This window comes from Heterodontus francisci, chromosome 49 (assembly GCF_036365525.1).
Source record: "Heterodontus francisci isolate sHetFra1 chromosome 49, sHetFra1.hap1, whole genome shotgun sequence".
NCBI lineage: Eukaryota > Metazoa > Chordata > Chondrichthyes > Heterodontiformes > Heterodontidae > Heterodontus > Heterodontus francisci.
Genome location: NC_090419.1, coordinates 14,295,490 through 14,319,185, shown reverse-complemented (window position 1 = coordinate 14,319,185; position 23,696 = coordinate 14,295,490). Strand labels below are relative to the sequence as shown.

Genomic DNA, 23,696 nt, shown 5'->3' with positions numbered 1-23,696 from the left:
TCCACATTCTCACCACTCTCTGGGGAAAGGAGTTTCTCCTGAATTCCCCATTGGATTTATTAGTGACTGTCTTATATTGATGGCTCCCTAGTTCTGGTCTCCCCCACCCCCCCAACAAGTGGAAACATCTTCTCTACGTCTGCCCCATTGAAACCCCCCTTCATCACACTCGAGTTACGATGCGGTTCAAATGACTGTGTTTCCACTCAATCTTGCGTCTTTTCCCCCCCCCCACCGCCCCCCCCGCAGCACTGGAGGATCTGAAGGCACTGGTGACCGAGGCGAAGGAGAAAAAATTCCCGGAAAACGGCCTCCTCCAGCAGCTGAAGAGCAGCATAGCGGAGGCGGAGAAGTGCGTGGCGGAGGCCCTCCTGCTGGCCTGCAGCAAGGAAGGAGCAAGGTAGGCATGTGGGCGGGTGGCCGAGAGCTGCGCGCGCGCGGCTCGGAGAGACGCCGGCCGCCGCCGAGCCTGCCGTCCACGGACAGGTCGCTCTCCAATCTCAGGCCTGAAAGAGCAACTTGGATCTAGGCCCCCTGAAGGGGAGGGTCCTGCCTGTGGCCCCCCCCCCACGCTTGTAGTCTCGTTCGCGTTTTGTTGTAAGATGGCACGAACTCGCTGACAGTCGAACTGTTAATCTAGGTCTCCGCCAGACGGCTCCGAGGGTCCGACAAAGCTGACCGTGGATGAACTGAGGACCTTCGTTGAGCATCTGCGCAGCCTGCCCTGCGTAATCACTCAGATCCAGGATGTGCAGGTAAGACTCCGTGACAGCGGAGCGACCCCTCCTAGAGACTTTTCCAAAGGAAACTGGCGTCTGTTGCGCAGTCTTTACAGCAGAGATTCAGGCTATTCGGCCCCTCTGCTCCACACGAGCCTCCTCCCACCCCCTCTCCATCTCCCCACCCCCCCCACCATATCCTTCAGTTCCTTTCTCCCTCGTGTGTTTATCCAGCTTCCCCTTAAATACATCGATACTATTCACCTCGACCACTCCCTGTGGGAGCGAGTTCCACATTCTCACCACTCTCTGGGGAAAGGAGTTTCTCCTGAATTCCCCATTGGATTTATTAGTGACTCTCTTATATTGATGGCTCCCTAGTTCTGGTCTCCCCCCACAAGTGGAAACATCTTTTCGAACCTGCTCTTGGAAGGTTCAATGGGGACAGTGTAGAGGGAGCTTTACTCTGTATCTAACCCCCGTGCTGTACCTGTCCTGAGAGTGTTTGATGGGGACAGTGTAGAGGGAGCTTTACTCTGTATCTAACCCCGTGCTGTACCTGTCCTGGGAGTATTTAATGGGACAGTGTAGAGGGAGCTTTACTCTGTACCTAACCCCGTGCTGAACCTGTCCTGGGAGTGTTTGATGGGGGACAGTGGAGAGGGAGCTTTACTCTGTATCTAACCCCCATGCTGTACCTGTCCTGGGAGTGTTTGATGAGGGACAGTGTAGAGGGCTTTATTCTGTATCTCACCTGAGTCCACTTCAGAAGTACACGTAAAGTGCTTGTGGGGTTGTGAAAAGTGCGACAGAAATGGAAATGTTTGTCTTCACTTCTCTTTGTTGAGACGTACCTGACCTTTATACAGCTGTCGTTCCCCCATGCCAGGGTTATAATCAGGAGCCTGTTACGATGAGAGGGTGGGGGGGGGGGGGAGGTTGTATTCGGTGACTCCGGTCCGGTTACTACTCGGTGCTGCTTGGGATTGTGCCTCCCGGTAATGCCACGTCACGAGGGCGCTCATCAGATATTTGAGACGGGGCGGGGGAACGCGCTTGCGAGAGACTGAATCCTTTTCACCATGTGCCCTTGTTTTTTTTTCTAGGAGCTGCTGGAAGACATCGAGAAGTTTCAGGCGCAGACCCAAGCCGCCCTGAAGGAGCTGCCGCCCAACTCCCGGGAGTTCCGGGATCTGCTCGAACAGGGCCGGCAGCTGGCGGTGGAGCTCCCGGAGATCGCCAAGCTGCGGCAGGAGGCCCAGCAGTCGGAGTGGCTGGACGAGGTGCGCAAGACCCTGGCTGGCTCCGGCCGCGTCACGCTCGACGTCATGAGGCCCCTCGTCGAATCGGGCTCCAAGCTGGGCCAGCACCCGGCCGTGGACAAGGCCATGGCGGAACTGCAGGAGCTGCTGACCATCTCTGAGCGCTGGGAGGAGAAAGCCCAGATTTGCCTGGAGGCCAGGTACGGTGGGGCGGGGGGGGGGGGGGGCGGCAGGGTTAATCCTCTCAGCAGCAAGCCGTGGGCCTTGAGGGGGTGGGGGCTGAAATACACAGGGATAGAATTAATGCTGCAGTTGTCGGACCCCATCAGGAGTAACCCTCCATTTCGGGGCCCCGCACCACAGGAAGGATATATCCTCGGAGCGGGTGCAGCACAGATTCCCCAGAACGATACCGGGGCTGGAAGGGTTAAGTTTACAAGGACAGGTTGCACAGACTGGGCTCGGGTCCCCTCGAGTGTAGAAGATTACGGAGTGATCCAATCGAGGGGTTTATGAGTAAAAGATTGGATCAGGTCGATAGAAACGAATTCCTCTGGTGGTGGGGGGGGGGGGGTGGGGGGGTTGGGGGGGCGAGTCCAGAACAAGGACCTCAAAATTCGAGCCAGGTAATGTCAGGAAGCACTTCTTCAAACAAAGGGGGAGTGAAAATCTGGAACTCTCTTTTCCCCCCCCCCCACCCCCTGTCGACACCGGGGGGTCAGCTGGAAATTTCACACCTGGGGTTGGTAGATTTTAGTTGGGTGACGGAACCGAGATGGGGGTTCAGCTGCAATGTAATCGAGTGGCAGGAGCATGCTTGAGGGGCCGAATGGCACCTCCGGGCTGCTGTTGAAATGAAGTGCAGCGGGAGGTGGGGCGTGCGTTGGGTTGGTCGCTGTAGCATAGCCGTCTTGCGTTCGGTCCGGGGCGTGGATTGCTTTGGCTCGCGTGTGTTTCGTTCCTCATTTTTTTAAAAATATATATGTTTAATAAATATTCTTCAGGCAAAAGCATCCACTTGCCACGTTGGAGGCCATCATCAAGGAAGCAGAGAACATCCCGGTCGAGCTGCCCAATATTCTGGCTTTGAAGGAGGCGCTGTCAAAAGCAAGAGCCTGGATCGCGGATGTCGAGGAGATACAGGCAAGTCCTGCCGGAAAATGCTGCCCCCTCTTTTACTACGCATCGGGTGGTGGGGGTGGGGGGGTGTCCCACTCTCGCCTCCGAGTCACGAGCTCGTGGGTTCACAAGATCCGATCAGAAGAAAAAGCCTGCTCCGCCGTTCAACAAGATCATGGCTGATCTGATTGTGGCCTTAACTCCACTTTCCTGCCTCCCCTCCTCTTTCCCCCCCCCCCCCCCCCCCCCACCCCACTTCCCGGCAATAACCCTGGACTCCCTTGTCGATCAAAATTCGGCCCAACCCGCTCAACCCTTCATCATGAGACAACCTCTTCATCCCAGGTATCAGCATAGTGAACCTTCTCTGAACTGCTCTTGGAGAGGGTGCAGAGGAGATTTACCAGGATGTTGCCTGGAATGGAGAATAAGTCTTACGAGGAAAGGCTGAACATTCTAGGCCTCTTCTCATTAGAACGGAGAAGGATGAGGGGTGACATGATAGAGGTTTATAAGATGATCAGGGGAATAGATAGGGTAGACAGTCAGAAACTTTTTCCCCGGGTGGAGCAAAGCGTTACAAGGGGTCATAAATTTAAGGTGAAGGGTGGGAGATATAAGGGGGATGTCAGGGGAAGGTTCTTTACCCAGAGAGTGGTCGGGGCATGGAATGCCTTGCCTGGGGAAGTTGTTGAGTCAGAAACTTTAGGGACTTTCAAACGGCTTTTAGATAGGTATATGGATAAAGGAGAATGATGGGGTATAGATTAAATTGTCCTTGACAGAGGACAAAGGATCGGCACAACATCGTGGGCCGAAGGGCCTGTTCTGTGCTGTATTTTTCTATGTTCTATGTTCTATGCTTCCAGGACAAGTATATCCCTCCTTCAGTAAGGAGACCAAAGCTGGCCAAGCCCCACTGGAGCCCAGCAACCGAGTGTGACGCTGCAGTGCAGTACTGAGGGAGTGCCACACTGTCGCGCCCTGCGGACGTGACTTTAATCCGAGGCCCTCCCCATCTGCCCTCTCGGGTGCACGTAGAAGATCCCACGGCCGCTATTTTGAAGGCGGTGGGGGAGGGAGTGGGGATTTCTCCCCTGCGTTCTGGGCCCAATATGTATCCCTCAAAGTAACATCACTTATAAAACGAGTCAACGTCCTATCGCTGTGGGATCTCGCTATGCCCCGTTGGCCGCCCCGTCAGAGTCAGCGACCGCACTCCAGATAGGTACTTCAATCGGCGTAAAGCGCTTTGGAGCATCCTGTGGTCGCGAAAGGCGCTACACAAATGCAAGTCTTCATTTATTGAAGAAAGCCCGCGCGCGCAGGCGCTGCTCCCTGCCCGCTCGAGTTATCTCCCCTCCTCTCCCGGAGCTCTCCTCCACGGGAAAGAAAGAGAAAGTGCTGGAAATACTGCATGGCACAGAGCAGGTCATCCCAGCGCTGTAATCCCCCCCCCCTCACAGTTTCTGTCTTGCCGATCAACGGCAGGTTTTATTCTGCACTGCAGTTTCTCAGTTTTGTGGCACTCCCTCAGTACTGCACTGAAAGCTCCGCCGTGGCTCGCTCCTGCGTCTTGAGTCAGGTCATGGGTCCAAGTCCCACACCCTCGGAGACCACTCGAGGCTTTCAAGTTTAAGCCGACACTGAGGCGTGCACTGAACCTCCCGGGGCGTGCTGTCTTTCAGATGAGATTACCCTCTCAGGCGGAGGTTTCGAGATTCCCCCACGGCTGCTCTGTTGGAGGACGAGCACGGGAGCTCCTCCCCTCAACTCGCACGGGGGCCACCTCCACATTGGTCAAGGCGACGGTTCCAAAACCACTCTTGACGAGCTGCGAAGCGGTTTGGGACGCGCCGAAGACGGCGCAAAAAAAAAAATGTAACGGTCCTCTTTTCGTTCATTGGCCTGTGGTTGCGCAGCGTGGACCAGAAGGCCCTGATTTTTTCGCTCAGTCATTTATCAGCTGTCCACTGCTTGGTGTGTGTGTGTGTGAGGAGGGGGGAAGGCGGAGGGTGGGGGGGGGGTGCGGGGAAACATGGGCTCTTTACGGAGCAGGAGGGCGAAGTGAGCCAGGGTCACTGCCCCCGATCGCTATCCAGACACTCTCCGCTGGGAAATGCGTGTTAGTTGAGGACGGCATCAGGCTAGGGGGCCCTCTCGTGCGGACAAATCGCTCGCCACGTGCCTGGGCTCACGTGACTACTCACCGCTCAGCGGGTGGCCAGTAAAGGAGGAAAGGATCAAAAGCAAGAACGTGCATTTATAGAGCAACTTTCAGCACCTCCGGGCGTCCCAAAGCGCTTTGCAGCCAATGGAGTACCTTGGCAATGTGGTCACCGTTCCGATGTCGGAAACACAGCAGCCGGTTTGTACACAGCAAGACCCCACGCACAGCAATGTGATAGTCGCCACATCCTCTGGTTTTAGATGTTGGTTGAGGGATAAATATTGACTCCTGAGCGCTGGGAGAGAACTCCTTTTCCCCCCCCCCCCCCCCCACCCCCCCTGCATTGCTGCTCTTCAAAATGTATCCCCAGATCTTTTATGTCTACACAAGAAGGCAGAAGGGGCATTGGCCTGAAGACTCATTTGAAAGACAGCTCCTCCGACAGTGCGGGGCTCCCTCAGCACTGACCCTCCGACAGTGTGGCACTCCCTCAGCACTGTCCCTCCGACAGTGGGGCACTCCCTCAGCACTGACCCTCCGACGGTGCGGGGCTCCCTCAGCACTGACCCTCCGACAGTGCGGCTCTCCCTCAGTACTGACCCACCGACAGTGCGGCGCTCCCTCAGCACTGACCCTCCCACAGTGCGGCGCTCCCTCAGCACTGACCCTCCGACGGTGCGGGGCTCCCTCAGCACTGACCCTCTGACGGTGCGGGGCTCCCTCAGCACTGACCCTCCGACAGTGCGGGGCTCCCTCAGCACTGTCCCTCCGACGGTGCGGCACTCCCTCAGCACTGTCCCTCCGACAGTGCGGCACTCCCTCAGTACTGACCCTCCGACGGTGCGGCTCTCCCTCAGTACTGACCCTCCGACAGTGCGGCGCTCCCTCAGTACTGACCCTCCGACGGTGCGGGGCTCCCTCAGCACTGACCCTCCGACGGTGCGGCTCTCCCTCAGTACTGACTCTCTGACAGTGCGGCGCTCCCTCAGCACTGACCCTCCCACAGTGCGGCGCTCCCTCAGCACTGACCCTCCGACGGTGCGGCGATCCCTCAGCACTGACCCTCCGACGGTGCGGGGCTCCCTCAGCACTGACCCTCCGACAGTGCGGCACTCCCTCAGCACTGTCCCTCCAACGGTGCGGCACTCCCTCAGCACTGTCCCTCCGACAGTGCGGCACTCCCTCAGCACTGACCCTCCGACAGTGCGGCACTCCCTCAGCACTGACCCTCCAACAGTGTGGCTCTCCCTCAGTACTGACCCACCGACAGTGCGGCGCTCTCTCAGTACTGACCCTCCGACAGTGCGGCGCTCCCTCAGCACTGACCCTCGGACAGTGCGGGGCTCCCTCAGCACTGACCCTCCGACGGTGCGGCTCTCCCTCAGCACTGACTCTCCGACAGTGCGGCGCTCCCTCAGTACTGACCCTCCGACGGTGCGGGGCTCCCTCAGCACTGACCCTCCGACGGTGCGGCGATCCCTCAGCACTGACTGGCACTGGGGGAGCTTTGAGTGTGGATTATGGGGCTCGGGTTTCAAGAGTGGGGGCTCGAGCTCGTTATCTGCCTGAGGGAGGGTCTTGGACACCACTGAGCTGTGGATGGCTAATGAATGAACTGATGGACCTTTCTTTCAGAACGGTGATCACTATCCCTGTCTGGATGACCTGGAGGGCCTGGTGGCTGTGGGTCGTGACCTGCCGGTCAGGATGGAAGAACTACCTCACCTGGAGAGTCAAGTTACGGCTGCACACTCCTGGAGGGAGAAAGCGACCAAGACCTTCCTTAAGAAGAACTCCTGTTACACACTATTGGAGGCAAGTGTTCCAGAGACTGTCTTTTAAAGGCAGCACTGTACAGCATAAGCAGTGGACAGCTGCTGTACCTGTCCTGGGAGTGTTTGATGGGGACAGTGTAGAGGGAGCTTTACTCTGTATCTAACCCCCCGTGCTGTATCTGTCCTGGGAGTGTTTGATGGGGACAGTGTAGAGGGAGCTTTACTCTGTATCTAACCCCCGTGCTCTACCTGTCCTGGGAGTGTTTGATGGGGACAGTGTAGAGGGAGCTTTACTCTGTATCTAACCCCCGTGCTGTACCTGTCCTGGGAGTGTTTGATGGGGACAGTGTAGAGGGAGCTTTACTCTGTATCTAACCCCGTGCTGTATTTGTCCTGGGACTGTTTGATGGGGACAGTGTAGAGGGAGCTTTACTCTGTATCTAACCCCGTGCTGTATTTGTCCTGGGAGTGTTTGATGGGGGACAGTGTAGAGGGAGCTTTACTCTGTATCTAACCCCCCGTGCTGTATCTGTCCTGGGAGTGTTTGATGGGGACAGTGTAGAGGGAGCTTTACTCTGTATCTAACCCCTGTGCTGTACCTGTCCTGGGAGTGTTTGATGAGGACAGTGTAGAGGGAGCTTTACTCTGTATCTAACCCCTGTGCTGTACCTGTCCTGGGAGTGTTTGATGAGGACAGTGTGGAGGGAGCTTTACTCAGTATCTAACCCCCGTGCTGTGAGTAATGACTGGATATGGGCTCGCTCAGTGCTCTTGCCCCTATTTCTGCTGTCAGATTGTGAGTGCCCCTGTGCTAATGTGGTCATGTTTCTTGCTAGGTGTTATGCCCTTGTGCTGACGCAGGTTCAGACAGCATCAGGAGGACCAAGTGGAAGAAAGCAAAAGAGAACGTACTGGACAAGGCCGACACGGACGGTCTCGGGTTATCAGCGCAGGATATTCGGGATCCAGGATCGATAGTGAGCTTCAGCTTTTTTTGTTCTTCCTGCAACTCACGAAGGGTTAAATCATGAGGGCAAGTTGCAGGCTTGAGGTCCCTTGAGTATACCGAGCGGGTGACAGAGTTGTGGTAATTGCAGAGTTCAGTCTGGCGCGGAGAGAGAAACTCTGGCGAGGGGGGTTCAGAACAATGTGGCCGAACCTTAAGATTCGATCTCATTGAAGGTCAGAGCAGGCTGGAGGGGCCGAGTCGCTTGCCTCCTCGCGCAGAAGGGGCTGTGGCACCCCGAGCTTGGCGTCAGGCCACAAGCACTCGTTTTATTTTTCTTCTTTAAATGCCTGTTATTTTCCCCCCCCCCCTCCACCGTCAACAGATTCTGGCTTTCAAGGAAGCGGAGCAGAAGGAAAAGGAAGGGATCCGCGCCCTGCGGCAGGGGAATGCATCCAAGCCGCCCTCGGAGCAGCAGGACGGCGCGGCGGACATCTGCGTGTGCGGGCAGCCGGCCGACGACTTGATGCTGCAGTGCGAGCTCTGCAAGGACTGGTTCCACGGCACCTGCATCAGCTGCCCCAAGCTGACCCAGCACAGGCACTCGCTGGCCTGGTGGGAGTGGGACACCAAGTTCCTGTGCCCGCTGTGCCTGCGCTCGCGCCGGCCCCGCCTGGAGATCATCCTCTCGCTGCTGGTGGCTCTGCAGAAGCTGCCCGTCCGCCTGCCCGAGGGTGAGGCCCTGCAGTGCCTGACCGAGAGGGCCATCATGTGGCAGGACCGGGCCAGGCGGTCCCTGGCCACCAAGGAGGTGGCCGCCCTCCTGGAGAGACTGACCGACATCCGGCAGCGGCTGCAGAACCAGATGGTGACGGAGACCATCGCGCAGAAGGAGCGAAACCACCAGAAGAAGGTAAGGAGCTGCAGCCCGCGGTGACACCGCCCCGGCAGGGCACGGCCGCCGACACCTCTTTTTTCCCCCACACCCAGTCAGGGCTTGTGGGTTTCAGCTCTTGCCAAAGAGACTCGATCTGCCCTAGCCCATGCCGGCACTCCCCTTGGTGCCAGTACTGAGGGTGCGCCGCACTGTTGGAGGGTCGGTACTGAGGGAGCGCCGCACTGTCGGAGGGTCAGTACTGAGGGAGCGTCGCACTGTCAGAGGGTCGGTACTGAGGGAGCGTCGCACTGTTGGAGGGTCGGTACCGAGGGAGCGCTGCGCTGTCGGGGTCAGTACTGAGGGAGCGCCGCATTGTCAGAGGGTCAGTACTGAGGGAGCGCCGCACTGTCGGAGGGTCAGTCTTTGGGACAGGGCATTAAACCCAAGACCCCCATCTGTGAGGAGGTGGACGGAGGTGGGTGAGGGTGGGAAGCCTGGGGTGAGGGGGAGAGTTCTCCCCGGGGTCCTGCGGCCAGTAAGTGTCCCTCAACCAGCGCCATTTAAAAACCGATTATCTGATCGTTATCACGGTGCAGTTTGTGGGATCTTGCTGTGCACAAATTGGCTGTCGTGTTTCCCACATTGCCGCAGCAAATGCACCTGTTAAAACTTTTTAAAAAGCCCGATATTGGTGGTGACGTGCTCTGTGGCATCCTGAGGTGGTGAGAGGTGCTGGAGAATTGCAAGCTTGTGTGTGTCTGCCTCTCCGTCTCTCTCTGGTACCGTCACACTGCGCATTACCTCGCTGCACAGTAACTGCTGCGACAGAGGTGAGAGTAACAGCTGACTGAGCAATGGTGTAACAGGAAATGTCTGCGTGTGTCTGTCTGTGCCTGTGAGTCTGTGCTTTGCATAATTGGTGGGGTTTGAGGAGGGGCTGTGCTGGAGACCCGCAAGTCAAGTTGTACACAAACCAACGCTCGGGGAGGGGCGCGGGGATCTGTTCTGTGCCAGCGGGGTGCCGATTTGTGCCTGAGATTGGCTGTGGCTAGCTTCCAGATCTCCCCTTGATCGGTTTGAGGCCTCAACCGTGCTTGTCTTGGCTCGCGTAGGTTACTTACTGGAGGTCAGGGTGCCGGGGCCCTCGGAGCTGGGATGCAAGCCGCAGGGAGGAGTTGGGTTGCAGCACATGAATGATGGGTGTTTGTTTTTCTTCCAGGTGGAAGGGCTAAATGATGACTCGGTGGATCTGGCCCAGGAAAACACAGAAACTAACAATAGCACAGAAGCAGCAGGTAACGAAGCTCGAATCTCTCTCTGCCTGTCTGTCTCTACCTCTCTGTCCCCCTGTGCCTCTCCCTCTCTTCCTCTGTGTGTGTGTGTGTGTGTGTGTGTGTCTCTGTCTCTCTCTCTGTCTGGCGCATGCTCTCGCCCCCTCTCCCTATCACTGTCTGTCTCTCTCTCTCTCTCTCTCTCTCTCTCTCTCTCTCTCTCTCTCTCTCTCTGTCTCTCTCTGTGTCTCTCTCTCTCTCTGTGTCTCTCTCTCTCTCTCTGTGTCTCTCTCTCTCTCTCTGTGTCTCTCTCTCTCTCTCTGTGTCTCTCTCTCTCTCTCTGTGTCTCTCTCTCTCTCTCTGTGTCTCTCTCTCTCTCTCTGTGTCTCTCTCTCTCTCTCTCTGTCTCTCTCTCTCTCTCTCTGTCTCTCTCTCTCTCTCTGTGTCTCTCTCTCTCTCTCTGTGTCTCTCTCTGTCTCTCTGTGTCTCTCTCTGTCTCTCTCTCTCTCTCTCTCTCTCTGGAAATCTACCATTTATATCTAAGTGACTATATCGTGCACATGCAAGTGTTGCTGATTTCTAATCCCTGACTTGTAAACAAAAGGCCAAACAAGAGGAATGTCCACTGATTAACCTGAATTGAAGGGTACAGGTCAGCAGCAGAGTGTGGGAGCACTTCAGTGCATTAACATACCTCCTTCAGCATCGCAATGCAATGTGTGCAGTAACAACACTAACTTTATAAACCACCCCCCCAGTAACTAAACCAGGCCCAGTATCAGTAATATCTGCTGAGGGACCTAGAATGTCAAATGCACAACAGCCACAAGGTGGCCACAATTACCAGTGGACCTCAATCCCCAGGAGTGCCTGAGTGTGAACCAACTTGCTGCAGGGTTTCAGAATACTGCAGAGCTCAGCTGCACAGGGCGGGTTTTCAACCTGCAATCAGAGCCGGAATCTAATCGAGGGGTTCGGGGGGGTTTATATATAGAATCACAAATACCCGGGAGTGAGTTACAGACTGGAATCTAATCGAGGGGATTATATATAGAATAACAGATACCCGGGAGTAAGTTACAGACTGGAATCTAATCGAGGGGTTTATATATAGAATAACAGATACCCAGGAGTGAGTTACAGACTGGAATCTAATCGAGGGGTTCGGGGTGATTTATATAAAGAATAACAGATACCCGGGAGTAAGTTACAGACTGGAATCTAATCGAGGGGATTATATATAGAATAACAGATACCCGGGAGTAAGTTACAGACTGGAATCTAATCGAGGGGTTTATATATAGAATAACAGATACCCGGGAGTGAGTTACAGACTGGAATCTAATCGAGGGGTTTATATATAGAATAACAGATACCCGGGAGTAAGTTACAGACTGGAATCTAATCGAGGGGTTTATATATCGAATAACAGATACCCGGGAGTGAGTTACAGACTGGAATCTAATCGAGGGGATTATATATAGAATAACAGATACCTAGGAGTGAGTTACAGACTGGAATCTAATCGAGGGGTTCGGGTGGTTTATATACAGAATAACAGATACCCAGGAGTGAGTTACAGACTGGAATCTAATCGAGGTGTTCAGGGGGGTTTATATATAGAATAACAGATACCCGGGAGTGAGTTACAGACTGGAATCTAATCGAGGGGATTATATATAGAATAACAGATACCCGGGAATGAGTTACAGACTGGAATCTAATCGAGGGGTTTATATATAGAATCACAGATACCCGGGAGTGAGTTACAGACTGGAATCTAATCGAGGGGTTCGGGTGGTTTATATATAGAATAACAGATACCCGGGAGTGAGTTACAGACTGGAATCTAATCGAGGGGTTCGGGTGGTTTATATATAGAATAACAGATACCTGGGAGTGAGTTACAGACTGGAATCTAATCGAGGGGATTAAATTTAGAATAACAGATACCCGGGAGTGAGTTACAGACTGGAATCTAATCGAGGGGTTTATATATAGAATAACAGATACCTGGGAGTGAGTTACAGACTGGAATCTAATTGAGGGGTTTATATATTGAATAACAGATACCCGGGAGTGAGTTACAGACTGGAATCTAATCGAGGGGTTTATATATAGAATAACAGATACCCAGGAGTGAGTTACAGACTGGAATCTAATCGAGGGGTTTATATATAGAATAACAGATACCTGGGAGTAAGTTGCAGACTGCAATCTAATCGAGGGGATTATATATAGAATAACAGATACCCGGGAGTGAGTTACAGACTGGAATCTAATTGAGGGGTTTATATATAGAATAACAGATACCCGGGAGTGAGTTACAGACTGGAATCTAATCGAGGGGTTTATATATAGAATAACAGATACCTGGGAGTAAGTTGCAGACTGGAATCTAATCGAGGGGTTTATATATAGAATAACAGATACCTGGGAGTAAGTTGCAGACTGGAATCTAATCGAGGGGTTTATATATAGAATAACAGATACCCGGGAGTGAGTTACAGACTGGAATCTAATCGAGGGGTTTATATATAGAATAACAGATACCCGGGAGTGAGTTACAGACTGGAATCTAATCGAGGGGTTTATATATAGAATAACAGATACCTGGGAGTAAGTTGCAGACTGGAATCTAATCGAGGGGTTTATATATAGAATAACAGATACCCGGGAGTGAGTTACAGACTGGAATCTAATCGAGGGGTTCGGGGGGTTTATATATAGAATAACAGATACCCGGGAGTGAGTTACAGACTGGAATCTAATCGAGGGGTTCGGGGTGGTTTATATAAAGAATAACAGATACCCGGGAGTGAGTTACAGACTGGAATCTAATCGAGGGGTTCGGGGGGTTTATATATAGAATAACAGATACCCGGGAGTGAGTTACAGACTGGAATCTAATCGAGGGGTTTATATATAGAATAACAGATACCTGGGAGTAAGTTGCAGACTGGAATCTAATTGAGGGGTTTATATATAGAATAACAGATACCCGGGAGTGAGTTACAGACTGGAATCTAATCGAGGGGTTTATATATAGAATAACAGATACCTGGGAGTAAGTTGCAGACTGGAATCTAATCGAGGGGATTATATATAGAATAACAGATACCTGGGAGTAAATTGCAGACTGCAATCTAATCGAGGGGATTATATATAGAATAACAGATACCCGGGAGTAAGTTGCAGACTGGAATCTAATCGAGGGGATTATATATAGAATAACAGATACCTGGGAGTAAGTTGCAGACTGGAATCTAATCAAGGGGATTATATATAGAATAACAGATACCTGGGAGTAAGTTGCAGACTGGAATCTAATCGAGGGGTTTATATATAGAATAACAGATACCCGGGAGTAAGTTGCAGACTGGAATCTAATCGATGGGATTATATATAGAATAACAGATACCTGGGAGTAAGTTGCAGACTGGAATCTAATCGAGGGGATTATATATAGAATAACAGATACCTGGGAGTAAGTTGCAGACTGGAATGTAATCGAGGGGATTATATATAGAATAACAGATACCTGGGAGTAAGTTGCAGACTGGAATCTAATCGAGGGGTTTATATATAGAATAACAGATACCTGGGAGCAAGTTGCAGACTGGAATCTAATCGAGGGGATTATATATAGAATAACAGATACCTGGGAGTAAGTTGCAGACTGGAATCTAATCGAGGGGATTATATATAGAATAACAGATACCTGGGAGTAAGTTGCAGACTGGAATCTAATCGAGGGGATTATATATAGAATAACAGATACCTGGGAGTAAGTTGCAGACTGGAATCTAATCGAGGGGATTATATATAGAATAACAGATACCTGGGAGTAAGTTGCAGACTGGAATCTAATCGAGGGGTTTATATATAGAATAACAGATACCCGGGAGTAAGTTGCAGACTGGAATCTAATCGAGGGGATTATATATAGAATAACAGATACCCGGGAGTAAATTGCAGACTGGAATCTAATCGAGGGGATTATATATAGAATAACAGATACCTGGGAGTAAGTTACAGACTGGAATCTAATCGAGGGGTTTATATATAGAATAACAGATACCTGGGAGCAAGTTGCAGACTGGAATCTAATCGAGGGGATTATATATAGAATAACAGATACCTGGGAGTAAGTTGCAGACTGGAATCTAATCGAGGGGTTTATATGTAGAATAACAGATACCTGGGAGTAAGTTGCAGACTGGAATCTAATCGAGGGGTTTATATATAGAATAACAGATACCTGGGAGTAAGTTGCAGACTGGAATCTAATCGAGGGGATTATGTATAGAATAACAGATACCTGGGAGTAAGTTGCAGACTGGAATCTAATCGAGGGGATTATATATAGAATAACAGATACCTGGGAGTAAGTTGCAGACTGGAATCTAATCGAGGGGTTTATATATAGAATAACAGATACCTGGGAGTAAGTTACAGACTGGAATCTAATCGAGGGGTTTATATATAGAATAACAGATACCTGGGCGTAAGTTGCAGACTGGAATCTAATCGAGGGGATTATATATAGAATAACAGATACCTGGGAGTAAGTTGCAGACTGGAATCTAATCGAGGGGTTTATATAAAGAATAACAGATACCTGGGAGTAAGTTGCAGACTGGAATCTAATCGAGGGGATTATATATAGAATAACAGATACCTGGGAGTAAGTTGCAGACTGGAATCTAATCGAGGGGATTATATATAGAATAACAGATACCCAGGAGTGAGTTACAGACTGGAATCTAATCGAGGGGATTATATATAGAATAACAGATACCCGGGAGTGAGTTACAGACTGGAATCTAATCGAGGGGATTATATATAGAATAACAGATACCCGGGAGTGAGTTACAGACTGGAATCTAATCGAGGGGATTATATATAGAATAACAGATACCCAGGAGTAAGTTACAGACTGGAATCTAATCGAGGGGTTTATATATCAAATAACAGATACCCGGGAGTAAGTTACAGACTGGAATCTAATCGAGGGGTTTATATATAGAATAACAGATACCTGGGAGTAAGTTACACTGGAATCTAATCGAGGGGATTATATATAGAATAACAGATACCTGGGAGTAAGTTGCAGACTGGAATCTAATCGAGGGGATTATATATAGAATAACAGATACCTGGGAGTACGTTACAGACTGGAATCTAATCGAGGGGATTATATATAGAATAACAGATACCTGGGAGTAAGTTGCAGACTGGAATCTAATCGAGGGGATTATATATAGAATAACAGATACCCAGGAGTAAGTTACAGACTGGAATCTAATCGAGGGGTTTATATATCAAATAACAGATCCCCGGGAGTAAGTTACAGACTGGAATCTAATCGAGGGGTTTATATATAGAATAACAGATACCTGGGAGTAAGTTACACTGGAATCTAATCGAGGGGATTATATATAGAATAACAGATACCTGGGAGTAAGTTACAGACTGGAATCTAATCGAGGGGTTTATATATAGAATAACAGTTACCTGGGAGTAAGTTACAGACTGGAATCTAATCGAGGGGTTTATATATCAAATAACAGATACCCGGGAGTAAGTTACAGACTGCAGTAATTATATGGACTGCTCCTCCATTTACGTCTCCTTCTCCAAGCTCCCCTGCTTCTCTACTGGGTGAAATTTCAGTTAGCTGCCATGAACCTTTAATTGCTGAATGATTATTACTCGGCGGGGAGATTTCAGGCAGGGTAAATTCTGGGCTTACAGAAGAAAAACCCCTAAAGTGTCATTAGATGTGAGCGATGGGGTGTCGTGGATACCTGTCGGAGCTGTGAGGAAGGTGACAGCACCGATGTGTATAAACGCTCCAGACCCTGGCTGTAAGCTGTGTGTTCCTCCCTGTCTGTAGACGAGGGGCAGCTACAGCTCGAAAGCCCAGCCATCGAGCTGTCCGAGGCGGTGCAGCAACAGCTGGAGGAGCTGATGATCGACGGGGACCTGCTGGAGGTGACGCTGGATGAAAACCACAACATCTGGAGGGTCCTGCAGGCCGTGAGGACCCCGCCCCAGGAGAAGATCCAGAAACTTCTGCAAGTAAGTCCTCGAGAGTGAGAGGCCCGGGGGTGTGGGGGGGGGGGTCCCGAAGGCAAGTCGGATGTAGTTTGGGTCCGGATCAGGCGTGATCTGGTTGATTGGCGGAAGAGGCTGGAAGGGCTTGTTCCCAGTCCTCATGTTCCAGACACGGCCACTGGGAAGGTGTGGAGTGTGATCTGCCTGTCCTCTGATCGTACTGTCTTGGGGGGAAGGGACCTGAAGTCACCTAAAAACAACCCCCCCCCCCACCCCAGTGAGGGACGCAACAGCTTCAGGGAGAGCAGAGGGAAGGATGCAGAAGCAATGAGAATCCTCGTTAAGGCTGCGACGTCTTGTTTTGTGTGTTCCTGATCCAAGGGTGGTATTCCCAGATGCGATGGTCATGTGTTTATCGGTATCAAGCCCACAGCCTGCTTCCGACTTGACAGGCAGTTCAGTACTTGAAATGGCTCTAAAAGCTGTGAGGATCCCAACGCGTTCCTGCAGTTCATCTGCTGGCTGTAAATTTCAAACTGCAGCTCTCCCCTTTTTTTCTGTTTCTGCATTTGATTAACCTTTCCACCAGGCGGTTAGATACAGAGTATATCTCCCTCTACACTGTCCACGTCAAACACTCCCCAGGACAGGGACAGCACGGGGGTTAGATACAGAGTAAAGCTCCCTCTACACTGTCCCCATCAAACACTCCCAGGGCAGCTACAGCACGGGGGTTAGATACAGAGTATATCTCCCTCTACACTGTCCACGTCAAACACTCCCAGGGCAGCTACAGCACGGGGGTTAGATACAGAGTATATCTCCCTCTACACTGTCCACGTCAAACACTCCCAGGGCAGCTACAGCACGGGGGTTAGATACAGAGTATATCTCCCTCTACACTGTCCCCATCAAACACTCCCAGGGCAGCTACAGCACGGGGGTTAGATACAGAGTATATCTCCCTCTACACTGTCCACGTCAAACACTCCCAGGGCAGCTACAGCACGGGGGTTAGATACAGAGTATATCTCCCTCTACACTGTCCACGTCAAACACTCCCAGGGCAGCTACAGCACGGGGGTTAGATACAGAGTAAAGCTCCCTCTACACTGTCCACGTCAAACACTCCCAGGGCAGCTACAGCACGGGGGTTAGATACAGAGTAAAGCTCCCTCTACACAGTCCACATCAAACACTCCCCAGGACAGGGACAGCACAGGGGTTAGATACAGAGTAAAGCTCCCTCTACACTGTCCCCATCAAACACTCCCCAGGACAGGGACAGCACGGGGGTTAGATACAGAGTAAAGCTCCCTCTACACTGTCCACGTCAAACACTCCCAGGGCAGCTACAGCACGGGGGTTAGATACAGAGTAAAGCTCCCTCTACACTGTCCCCATCAAACACTCCCAGGGCAGGTACAGCACGGGGGTTAGATACAGAGTAAAGCTCCCTCTACACTGTCCCCATCAAACACTCCCAGGGCAGGTACAGCACGGGGGTTAGATACAGAGTAAAGCTCCCTCTACACTGTCCCCATCAAACACTCCCAGGGCAGGTACAGCACAGGGGTTAGATACAGAGTAAATCTCCCTCTACACTGTCCCCATCAAACACTCCCAGGGCAGGTACAGCACAGGGGTTAGATACAGAGTATATCTCCCTCTACACTGTCCACATCAAACACTCCCCAGGACAGGGACAGCACGGGGGTTAGATACAGAGTATATCTCCCTCTACACTGTCCACATCAAACACTCCCCAGGACAGGGACAGCACGGGGGTTAGATACAGAGTAAAACTCCCTCTACACTGTCCCCATCAAACACTCCCCAGGACAGGGACAGCACGGGGGTTAGATACAGAGTAAAGCTCCCTCTACACTGTCCCCATCAAACACTCCCCAGGACAGGGACAGCACGGGGGTTAGATACAGAGTAAAACTCCCTCTACACTGTCCCCATCAAACACTCCCCAGGACAGGGACAGCACGGGGGTTAGATACAGAGTAAAACTCCCTCTACACTGTCCCCATCAAACACTCCCCAGGACAGGGACAGCACGGGGGTTAGATACAGAGTAAAACTCCCTCTACACTGTCCCCATCAAACACTCCCAGGACAGGGACAGCACGGGGGTTAGATACAGAGTAAAACTCCCTCTACACTGTCCCCATCAAACACTCCCCAGGACAGGGACAGCACGGGGGTTAGATACAGAGTAAAACTCCCTCTACACTGTCCCCATCAAACACTCCCCAGGACAGGGACAGCACGGGGGTTAGATACAGAGTAAAACTCCCTCTACACTGTCCCCATCAAACACTCCCAGGATACCCATGGTAGGATTTGAAGTTGTACCTCCAGGACATCAGTCCAGTAATATAAGCACTATGCTACCATTTCTGTGTGCAATGTTGCTGTCGTTGGATTGAACAACTCTTTCCCCGCAAGCTTGTGCGTTCACCCGCTTCCCCCGCCGAGACTTGTCCGCTACCGCGGTTTGCCTCCGTTAATTTTATTTTTTTCCTTCTCTCTTTTCAAACCACCCCGTAGATCGAAAAATTGGAAAGCAAGCTGGCGAAGGTGCGAGGGAAAGATTCCGCAGAGAAACGGCGCAAGCGGAAACCGGAGAGAGGGGAGTCATTCCTCCTGCAGGGGCAGGAGGAACACGAGGAGCTGGACCCCACCGAGCCAAAGAGAAGCAAGTCGGAGGCGGCCAGCCCGGCGGCAAAGACCAATCGCGTAGCGGAGCATCAGGGAGGGGATTTCAGAGCATCACAGAGTCCAGTCACACACAACGGCGTTGAGGTGGGCCTTGTGTTTTGTGAATTCACTCCCCCTTCGCCCTCCCTCGGGTGTTTATGCTCTACTCTCACCTCCTCCCCGCCTTTCTTCATCTTACTCTGTCAGCAGAACCCTCCATTCCTCTCTCCCTCGTGTGTTTATCCAGCTTCCGCTTAAATGCATCGATACTATTCACCTCGACCACTCCCCTGTGGTAGCGAGTTCCACATTCTCACCACTCTCTGGGGGAAAGGAGTTTCTCCTGAATTTCCCATTGGATTACATCCTTTTTTTTCTTATATAATATGATGACCAGAACTGTGCACAGTGCTCCAAGTTGTGGTCGAGCCAATGTTCGATACAACTTTCGTGTGACTTCTCTACTTTTCAATTCTATCCCTTTAGCAATGAATCCCACTGTTTCTATCCTCCCATTTTAAATGCAGTTATATCATTTCTAATATCACAATCAGTTGTCGCGTCCAACTGATTTGTCGCCTAGATAAACACTGGAGCAAAATTATTTAATATTTCTGCCTGTGATGTTATCCTGTCTATCCCTAGTGGTCCCATTCCCATCCGACTCTCCTCCTCGTTATTTCTGTGCCTGTAGAATGTTTTGCAATTTTTGTTTTATGTTTCTTGATCATTTAGTTTCATGGTTCCTCTATGTCTTCCTCATTTTTCTTTCCACTCTCTCCTAGTCTCTTTGTGTTTTCCCTTATCTCCCCTGCTGTCCATGTACTTAGTGTCTGCCTCTATCCTTAGTCTGAATTTTACCCTTTTGTTCTTAATCATCCATGGTTCATTAGTATTTAGTTTATTCTTGTTTGTTTCAGCAGAATACATTTTCCCTGCACTCAGTTGAACACCATTTTAAATGTTTCCCTTTGCTGTTCTCTATCGTTGGTGCCAATGTTTTTTGTCCATTTTCTCCCCCCACTCACCAAGATTGATTGTCAGTCGTCAAAATGATCTCTGCTCCAATCTATTACCCTGGTCTGCGTCATACTTGTGTCCTAGTCAATTATCATCTTCAAGTGTAAAATATTATGGTCACTATTGCCTAATTGGTCCCCTATTTTTACCCCTCTGATCTGCTCTGGCTCATTCCCCACTACCAGATCCTGTAGCGAATCCTCCCTTGTAGGGCTTCTCTTACACATTGTAGCAACTTCATTTCCCTATCCCCTTTACCTATCTCTGCTCGCCAATTAAGACATGAGTAGTTTGTGTTGTACTGATGGCAGAATCACTTTTTTTTTCTTCTGCCTTTTCGTTATCTAAAGTGTGGCTTCTCCACCTCCCTCTCCAAATAAGCATTAATTTCCAGTCCTCATTTGTCTTGTGTCCATAACTCAGAAAGCCCCTCTCCACCCCTACCTCAGCACAGCCCTGCCTTTGTTACCTCCAGACTTGACTACTTCAGCTCCTCTAAAACTCTGCTCTCGCCAAACTCCAAACTCTCACTAAGCCCCGTTCGCCCGTCACCCACTGTGCTCGCTGACCTGCACTCGCTCCCGGTCCGGCAACCCCTCGATTTTAAAATTCTCATCCTTGTTTTCAATTCCCTCCATGGCCCTCGCCCCTCCCCTCCCTCCCTATCTCTAACATCCTCCAGCCCCTACGACCCTCCGAGATCTCTGCGCTCCTCCAATTCCAGCCTCTTGTCCTTCCCCCGATTCCCATCGCTCCACCATTGGCGGCCGTGCCTTCAGCTGCCTGGGGGGGGCTCCTAAGCTCTGGAATTCCCTCCCGAAACCTCTCCGCCTCTCTCTCTCTCTCTCTCTCCTTAAAGCCGCTCCTTAAAAACCGACCTCTTTGTCCGAGCTTTTGGTCGCCTGTCCCTAATCTCTCCTTATGTGGCTCGGTGTCCGATGTTACTTTATAACCCTCCTGTGAAGTGCCTTGGGGCTGTTTTATTGTCTTGAAGGCACTATCTGAATATGCAAGTTGTTGTTGTATCTGATTCCTCTGCTTTATATTACGGACGCTTTCCATGCATTGCTATATAGACAGTTTAACCCAATGTGAATGGCAGTCCCTCCTGCTCATTGTCCGCTGTTTTGAGGCTGTTTTATTCCCTGGCCATTTCCGTCCTCCCTTAGTCTAGTTCTCTTTTCTGTTTCAGCAGTTATGATCGAAGGCCACCTCCTCAGCAGTTTGGTGTGGACGCACTTTGCCCGAGAGACTCCTGACTCGGTAGCGCCAGGGGATGGCTGGCCTCGCCTACTGAGAGCAACTTGAGAGGGGGTGGGGAGGGCAGTGGGAAGCGGCCGGGGGGTGTGGGGGGGGGGGGGGCGGGGGGTGGGAGAACCTAAATCAAGATTCCGACTGCATCAGGATCATCAAAATGCTAAGAGCTTAATTGTGCTGGGACGAGGACTGTGTGCACGTGTGTGTGGGTGTGTGTGTCGGGGCGGGGGGGTGGTGGTTGCTGGGGGAGTGGGAGGGAAGAAGAAATTTCAAACACTTGGAGTCGGAGGGGGAGTACGACCTTCACTGTTGCAGAGGGGGAGGGGTTTGAGGAGGAGGGGAGGCAGTGATTAAAATCACCTCTCCCTCCCCGGATAACTCTCAGCACTGATGCTCACCCCCGGTGGTGAGATTAACCTTGGCGGCAACAGCACAGTTAACCGAGTCTCTCTCTGCGCGCGCGCACGCCTCTGTCCCTCCCCCAAATACGGCTTCCCTTCTCTTTGCAAGAGGCAAGAGATCGGTCAGCTGGCGAGGGGGCTTCAGCAGAGTTTGTTCCTGTCTTTTCCCAGATCGTTTTCCGCGGGGATTTTATGAAGGAAATGAGGAGGGGATTTACTTCCTCCGCCAAAAAAAAAAGAAACAGACCGCATCACGCGCTTTATTTGACCTCCGTGTCGGAAGCACACTCTATGCAGAATGGGACACTTTCAGTTGCTGGGGGCAGGGAGGAGTTCGATGAACCTATTGTGTACATGAAGTATTAACCCACTCGCAGCAGTTCCTAGCGGAGGACTTCAGGGTATTTTGGTGCTGCGGGGGTGGGGGGGGGACACGGACATCAGCGTCACGTCGAGGGGCGTCTCACCTTTGCCCTCCGGCACCCCACCCCGCACAAAAGAGGCCTTGCCTCTTGCCCAGCCAATGCGAGGGGAGGGTGTCAGGGCAGAACGATGACCGTCTCCTCGCTGGCATCTGCATATCCTGCGGCACAGCGAGAAGATATTCCCATGTGCTGTGTGCAACACCCTCTCCACACCCCCCCGCCTCTCCTGTGTAATTATTGCCACTAGTCCAGAGCACAAAGACTGTGTCTGCCAGTGAAGTAACGTTCTTATTCAGAACATTAAAAAAACTCGAGTTTAAAAAAAAAATGACAGGGCTCTTACAGGCGTGTGCACACCCCACACACACACACACACACACACATACATTCAGGTGTGCACGTGCATATACAGGCACGTGCACACAGGCCGACGTGCACAAAGAAATATGTTCTCTGTATATAGTTTTGATTTCGCACAGTCTTTTTTTTTTTCTTTTGCCTTTCAAGAGCCGTTGGTCTGCAGTGAGCGTTAAAGGGCCAGTGTGCACACTTCTCAAGGACAGTGTCAGCTGTATGAATTGGCAGTTCTGCTGCCTCCTCCCCACCCAAACCCCTCCCCACCCCGCTACCAGTGTGACTTTTTTTTTTTAATTATTATTTCTTTGCCTGTTTTAAAGGCATACACTAAACTTTTAAACTGCAGGGGTCACGGGAGTTACTCAGAAGGGGGCGGTGGGGGGAGGGGGAGCCGCGAGAGTGAAAACTTGTTTAGCTTCTGTTGGCGAGTTTATCGTTGTACAGTTCACTGGTACCAGCTGATGGAGCAGCTGCAACAATCTCCCTCTTTCTTTCCCCACTCCGCAACCCACCTGTCCCTGTTCTCCCCTCACCTCCTCTGACTTGCATTGTAATTATATTCTGCGTGTAATTAATTTGTTATAACTATTTGTTTCCTTTTTGCTTTTTTTTTTTTGTTTTGTTTTAGGGTTTCTTTTGGTTCCCTCTAGAAATAAAAATTTAGAGATGTGTTTAAAAATAGCAGATGCCATGTACCGTGTGTGTCTCATTTTTTTTTTTTCATTATTCGTTTGAGACGTGGGTTTCACTGTCGTTGGTAGAGGTCGCGGGTTTGGAAGGTGCTGTCGAAGGAGCGAGTTGCTGCAGTGCATCTTGTAGATGGTACAACACTGCTGCCACTGTGCGTCGGTGGTGGAGGGGGTGAATGTTTGTGGGCGGGGTGCCAATCAAGCGGGCTGCTTTGTCCCGGATGGTGTCGAGCTTCTTGAGTGTTGTTGGAGCTGCACCCATCCAGGCAAGTGGAGAGTGTTCCATCACACTCCTGACTTGTGCCTTGTGGATGGTGGACAGGCTTTGGGGAGTCAGGAGGTGAGTTACACGCTGCAGGATTCCCAGCCTCTGACCTGCTTTTGTAGTCACAGTATTTATGTGACCCCTCAGGATGTTGATAGTGGGGGATTCAGTGATGGTAATGCCATTGAATGTCATGGGGAGATGGTGAGATTCTCTCTTGTTAGAGATGGTCATTGCCTGGTACATGTGTGGCGTGAATGTTACTTGCCACTTATTAGCCCACAATTGAATGTTGTCTCTTACGGAACCCAAACTGAGCATCAATGAGCAAGTTATTGCTGAGCAAGTGCTGCTTTTTGTGGATAGGACAAACC

At 51.2% G+C, this 23,696-nt stretch overlaps 1 protein-coding gene across 3 annotated transcripts in view; it reads left to right on the top strand.

Annotated features, from left to right (window-relative positions):
* kdm5c (lysine demethylase 5C) overlaps nucleotides 1–23,049 on the top strand; it is a 96,035-nt gene extending 72,986 nt beyond the window's left edge. For 2 of the 3 annotated variants that reach the window (XM_068024155.1, XM_068024152.1), the window contains 11 exons: nucleotides 250–400; nucleotides 641–755; nucleotides 1,826–2,181; nucleotides 2,986–3,124; nucleotides 6,906–7,085; nucleotides 7,882–8,022; nucleotides 8,377–8,904; nucleotides 10,088–10,163; nucleotides 16,039–16,223; nucleotides 18,759–19,013; nucleotides 21,121–23,049. In XM_068024155.1, the coding sequence (XP_067880256.1) occupies nucleotides 250–400; nucleotides 641–755; nucleotides 1,826–2,181; nucleotides 2,986–3,124; nucleotides 6,906–7,085; nucleotides 7,882–8,022; nucleotides 8,377–8,904; nucleotides 10,088–10,163; nucleotides 16,039–16,223; nucleotides 18,759–19,013; nucleotides 21,121–21,129 (2,135 nt within the window). In that variant the 3' untranslated portion in view covers nucleotides 21,130–23,049. The remainder of the gene's footprint in view (nucleotides 1–249; nucleotides 401–640; nucleotides 756–1,825; nucleotides 2,182–2,985; nucleotides 3,125–6,905; nucleotides 7,086–7,881; nucleotides 8,023–8,376; nucleotides 8,905–10,087; nucleotides 10,164–16,038; nucleotides 16,224–18,758; nucleotides 19,014–21,120) is intronic. The other variant, XM_068024154.1, reaches the window with a different exon arrangement.
* The last annotated feature ends 647 nt before the right edge of the window (nucleotides 23,050–23,696 follow it).